Source organism: Hibiscus syriacus, unplaced genomic scaffold, assembly GCF_006381635.1.
Source record: "Hibiscus syriacus cultivar Baekdansim isolate YM2019G1 unplaced genomic scaffold, ASM638163v2 tig00111582_pilon, whole genome shotgun sequence".
Taxonomy (NCBI): Eukaryota; Viridiplantae; Streptophyta; class Magnoliopsida; order Malvales; family Malvaceae; genus Hibiscus; species Hibiscus syriacus.
This window is the reverse complement of record NW_024063126.1, coordinates 424,784-431,243: the sequence shown is the minus strand read 5'-3', so window position 1 is coordinate 431,243 and position 6,460 is coordinate 424,784. Positions and strand designations below refer to the sequence as shown.

Genomic DNA, 6,460 nt, shown 5'->3' with positions numbered 1-6,460 from the left:
TAGGATTTCTCTAGTGTGTTCCTTATTTTTTTAATAAATTGTTTTGTTGTTTTAACATGAGGTACACTGAAATATATGATTATTGTTTTATGGATGCACCTACTTAATGGTGATGGCTTATGGATTTGTATCACGGTATAAATTGTATCTTGGAGATAAATAGATGTGTATTATTGATCGATGCATATGTTTAAGCTTATATCTATTATTTGTATAATATGATAAAATAGATATCTATTATTGAACTTATAAAATTCAACATTTGAATTATATTTTCGTTCGTATACTAATAGATTTATAGTTGTATACAAGAAGCATTAGTGAAAGGATATTCAACAATTCCTATTAGAGTACAATTCTTATTTTTTTAGTGGATATTTGCATTCTTAGAAAATTACTAATATAAGTTTGTAATTCTGTTATCCATACTTTTATTTTGTGTAACAATACTAATTATACTTAATTTAATATAAGTATAAAATTTTATTTCAACATTATAAATTAATAAGAATACATAATCTATCGTAATAAATTAAAGAATCTTTATGTAAAATTTAATAATATAATGAAGCGAAAATTTTATTTTCCTTCGATTCAAAAATTTATTTCATATCATACTATTTAATATATGCTATTATTTGACCATAAAGTTCTTATAAACCACATCATTAGGAATTACAAACTCCGTTTGAAACTCAAACTTCCTCATACTCTCTCACTCACTCTAATATGTATTTAAACCGAAATTAGGCACACATAGATCAGCTTTATTTAACTACCAAATGGAGGAGGCCTTGGCATGCCTTCCACGACGCTGCAAGTCATTACGTCGTCAGGCAAGTTGTATTCGTCCCTCATGGAACATTTAGGGGAAAGAAGACTAATGTAAAGCTGTTGTCCAAGGTAATGCATGTCCCATTTCTCGGACCTTATGTTCCACATTCTGCAGTTGTCGAGAGAGACAAGGACAACAACCCATGAATGTGGGAATACCTGAATGGTGTGCCTGCTCACCGCTTTTAGAAGATTATAGTTCATCCTCTTTTCTGAACTCCATTTTCCTATCTCTACGCTGCATACAATCATTATAAAAACAAGTCATTGTTCATTTCAAATGATTATGTTAAAAGCAACAGTCTTAGTTAGATTAATTAGTGGTTCCAATCCAACAGTGCTTACGCCACATCGATGAATGCATAGCCATCGACATGCCAAGATTGAATGGCCATTTCACGATTCTGGAATATAATTTCCACAAAGCTTTTATGTGTCATGTTGAGGACAATAGGTTCTAGAGCTACTTTTGAGATCTCAGCTGGTGGCTCATCTAGAATATTATTATACTTGAAAACCTTGTCTGCAACTCCGTAGTATTCCGCAAGTTTCAAAGGAGTGGCTGACTCCACAAAGGACACTCCATTAATTGCATATCGAAGCTTTCCATCTACCTTCTCACCAGTGTTAGCTAGCGTGATGGTACGGGTAATGTTAATGCCACCATATTTGTAGGATCACTGAGTGTAAGGCCTTGCAGCACTTGCAGTAAGGTTCCATCGGAACCAACGAAATTGATTGAGTGACCAAGCCCATCCAACTGGTGGCTTTGGAATATCATATAAGTGTAACACCCTAATTTAGGGGCTAAAAATTTAGAAATTATAAAGTATTGGATTTAATTTGGTATTTTGGAAGAAATTAAGGATTAAATTGTAAAATCGTAAAGTTATGAGACCATTTTAAGAAGTGCAGGAAATTCAGTGACTAAATTCATGAATTACCCATTTTTATTTTGGAGAGAATTATAAACCCCTATTTCCCGTATGTTTTTGCAGATTTTCCTAGTTTTCCCTTCCCCTTTGACCCTCCTTTAATCTCCGATTTACTCACCGTCCAGTCATCGTTTGACGAACCGTAACCACCATCGTGTTCGTTGTCGAAAGATGAACAAAATCCCTCAAACCTCTCGTCGTGAATCGACGTCGTTCGTCGTTAATTTCAGTCTGAAGTATCGTCGGTTTAAACTCAATTTCTGTTGGTTTTCTGTCGATTCACGTCAATCCGACCATCCGTTTTCGACACCTCCCGCACCATCATGTTCCTTGCATCGTTCCGAGTCTACCGGTGTCCTCCATTTCTTCGTTGTCGCCGGTAAGTGGAGGGGTAAGAAATGACCTCGTTGACCGTTGACCGGCGTTGACTGGCCATTGAACGGTCGTTGACTTTTTCCAGGTATACCCATCCTGACGTTTTTCAACGCTCTGAATCCGTTTTTAAGGTCCATTTCACCAAATTCGAACCCGATAAGCCTTTTTCACTGATTTATCATCCGATTCGATCCGTTTTTCGTAATTAAGCCCCGTTTTTTGATGAAATTTCTATTGTTATGTATTTGAGGAATTATTAGAAGTTGAATTAAAGATCGAGGGCATTCGAATGAAATTTTTATGGTCGATCAGTATGGCACGAAAATTGAGATAATACATTACTACCTTTTCATGCTTTATGGAACATGTTGGTATTGGTTAATGCATGAATGGAAATGTTTGGTCTCATATGTGTAATTAATGAAGTTCTACACTCGATTCAAATATAGTAAAAATTTGGTAACTGAATATGGATCAGATGACTAATATAGGAAATTGAAGGACATCTTGAATTCAATTACAAGTTATGAGACTAAGTGATATAGGGATAGACATTGGATATGCAATTTATAATCTATCTCATTTGATAAGGTATGTAAATACTTCGATTAGGTAAAATTATGAAATTACCCTTATGTTGGAAAATGACAAGAATTGTCTCTGGAGGTTGATTAATAAATCTGAAAAAACATATTAATCTGATAAAACTACTGATGTGCATAAGAAATGTTAGTTTTACTTGGAAAATTTGGATAACCGGTTTTTAACCCCAAGAGGGTTTAGGTAAGGTTCTAGAAGTCTGTTAAGGAATTATTTCAAGATCAGAGAATGTTCGGGGAAATAATTAATCATAGGATCTTTATATTATAATTATTTTTATTAAGAGTTAATACCGAAATTAATTGGTTAAGAAATTACGAAAATGCCCTTGAGTGGCAAATATAGTCAAAGTTGACCCTGAATTAGAAAATACTTTGAGGATTCGTATTTAACTCGATAAATTATGGATTTAAATGTTAAGGTTAAGTCTTTGTACAGAAAATTCATGATAATTTGATTGTGAAAATCTTCGAGTTAAGAATAAATTATTGAGGGTTCTCCTTTATAAGGATTGTTTGAAAGGATTGAAGTAAGTGATAAGATTAAATTAAATAATAAGATTGGATAGAAGGAAATGATTGAAATACATTGAATTTGTAAAATGACCAAAATACCCCTGTAATGGAAATGACTCAAGAATATCACCAAGCCCAGTAATAAATGGTTATCCTCAAGCATTAAAATGTATGGAAAAATATTGTGCACCAAAATGACCAAAATGCCCTTATGGACTAGACAAAGTAAATGTCTTGGATTAATTAAGGAATCCAAATAAACATGGGTGTTGTACTACCTTAAAAGTATGGAACACAACTAAGTGAGTCGATCAACCCTAATGATATATTAGTACCTAAACAACATATGTATCACTTGAATGCGTGTTCGTCTTCTCAAGTTTGGTTCGATGATAATTTTAGAAGTACTCAGTTCAACTCAACTCTAGATCACATTCGGTACTAAGAATTGAATATTCGTTAGACAAAACAACCATGAAGACCAATCTGAACTGAACGGAAGTACAATATGTATCCGAAATTTAGAAACGTCTGAATTACTCTGGAAAACCACGAAGAAACTAGAATGGACTTGACTGCTAAACGAGCTAAGTAATTTCAATGACTGAGGATTAAGTAAGTGATCTGGATAAGTCTGGAAACTCTGATGAGTTTACATGATGTACTATTCTTATGGGTCATGAACTACTAATCAAGTACATCAGTATTTCATGATATTGTGGAAGCGTGGAAATGAAATAAAGACCATTGGAAGATATATTCAGCGATGATTCTGAAGATGATCTGTGGACAAGAATTTATGGAATTAAAGAATAAATACCCCGGAAGGACACTGAATTGACCACTCAACAATCATTTGTTCTTGGAGCTATTCATCTAGAGTTGTTGGATTATTCGATCAATCGACATAGTGTAAAGGTTCTGAATCTTCGTTCTTTCTTATCATCCCAAATTACTCTGGTCATATTTGAAAAAACAAGTAACTCAAATGTAAAAGATTTTGAATACCCTTCTGATTACGTACAACTTCCGAAAAATGTCCGAATAAGATATAATCCTGATAATTTATATTCTGAATAACTGATGATTTTGTCAGTTAATAAACTCTTCCAATAGTGATTCTAATTTCTTACATTCTATCGGTAAACTGAAGATCTGTGTTTCTTTGCCTGATAAGATTATTCAGTATCTCTGGATAATATATGGAAACTCTAGTGTGTTCCCTAATCACATGAATGTTTTATCTAATTTCTGATTTGAATTATGTTCTAATTTCTGATTTGAATTATGTTATGATTTTTTATCTAAATTTTGTTCTGATTTCTAATCTGGATTCTGTTATGATATCTAATCTGAATTCTGTTTTGATTTCTGATATCTCCGTTTACTAAAGGAAAAATGTTTTAATTGGGGGGTTTATTGTTGGAGGAAGAATACTTACAGGTTCCTCGGCTGTGTGCTCAGGGCCTTGCTGTTGTGCAGGGGGTGTATGGTTATGGGGAATCTACACATTATGATGTGTTCGGCTAGGGGAATTTATTATGGTTTTTGATAAATGTTTTATTTGGGCTTTTATTGGAGGAAGTATATATGTAGGCTCCTCGGCTTTGTGCTCAGGGCCTTACTGTTGTGCAGGGGTTGTATGGTTTTGGGGAACCTACACATTATGTTGTATTCAGTTGAAGGGATAACTATGATTTTTGATAAATAAAAATATGTTTTTAAAAAGATTTGTATCTTTTCACTGGTTTTACGAGAACACACTAGATAACCTATTATGATCTCCTGAACTCAGTCATCCGAAATATTTCTCTAAATTGAAAGCTCATGTTCTATTATCACCTGAAATATCAGTAGTATATTCGCTCGATATAAAAATCTGTAGATGTCTGAACCAATAAGGAAATATATGTTTATATGTATATGCATGTTCTTCAGCATCATCTGGTAGTTATGTATTACTGAGCTTTCCAAAGCTCACTCTGTTATTCATCTTTTTAGGTTAAAAGAATTGTATTCTTACATCTATCAAATTCAGTAAGGGAGTTCTTCCGGCATTGCTTGCAGAGTATGGTACAACTGATTAGTGGGCATAAAATTGTATTTTATTTTAGATATACGAGTCTAAAAATTTGTTTTATTTTTGAATACTAATAAATGATTTTATGAGTTTACATGTTCTGATAAATGTTTAACATTTTTCCCTATTTTTACAGTGGGTCGCTCCGGTGGCCCTATTATGACACTCCAAATCGGATTGTGTTACCCGTATCGGTCTGACGAGGTTACATTTAGTGGTGTCAAAGCTATGGTTGAGTCAAATTTTTCAAGATAGACCGACCGGTCGAATTTCAAAAGATGTCTGATCAGTACATGCCCCTAGACTACAATCGTACTTCTCTAAGCCGAAACTCCAAGGTTGAGTCCCTATCTATAATGAGCAAACCTAAGTTTTCATCCGTTAGGACTATATCGTTTTATAAAAGAATACTTGTAACGTTTGTCTAAATTCTTTAAAGTACCACACGAGCCAGGTGAGAGTTACTCATCTGAGAAATTCTGACCTGACTCCATAAATGAAATTGGGATATGTTATCGCTCTATGGGCCTATTCTCGTTACCAATACTGAATTGATTCCACAAGGATAAATTTGTTATGATTCTTTTATTGGAATGAGGGAGAGTTCTGATGAGAATGTATACTCAGCTGGTTAAGGATTAGTAGAGGACACGTACTTTTGTAAAATCTACTTGAAGATATGAAAGAACTGATGGAATTTTCATTTCTGTAATTCTGTGACATAAATGAATTTCGAGACGAAATTCTTTTAAGGAGTGGAGAATTGTAACACCCAAATTTAGGGGCTAAAAATTTAGAAATTATAAATTATTGGATTTAATTTGGTATTTTAGAAGAAATTGAGGATGAAATTGTAAAATCGTAAGGTTAGCAGACCATTATAAGAAGTGTAGGAAATTCAGTGACTAAATTCATGGTTTACCCATTTTTATTTTAGAGAGAATTATAAACCCCTATTTCCCATATGTTTCTATAGATTTTTTTTCAGTTTTCCCTCCCCCTTTGACCCTCCTTTAATCTTTGATCTACTCACCATCCGATCACCGTTTGATGAACCGAAACCACTATCGTGTTCGTTGTCGAAAGATGAACAAAATCCCTCAAGCCTCTAGTCGAATCGA

General features: G+C 33.7%; 1 protein-coding gene across 1 annotated transcript; it reads right to left on the bottom strand.

Annotated features, from left to right (window-relative positions):
- Positions 1-771: 771 nt before the first annotated feature.
- LOC120165199 (L-ascorbate oxidase homolog) lies at positions 772-2,281 on the bottom strand. Its single transcript, XM_039174771.1, has 3 exons — positions 2,173-2,281; positions 1,180-1,465; positions 772-1,072 (listed from the first exon to the last, which is right to left on the bottom strand). The coding sequence occupies exons 1-3, from the start codon at positions 2,279-2,281 to the stop codon at positions 772-774; spliced, it is 696 nt and encodes a 231-aa protein (XP_039030702.1).
- Positions 2,282-6,460: the final 4,179 nt, after the last annotated feature.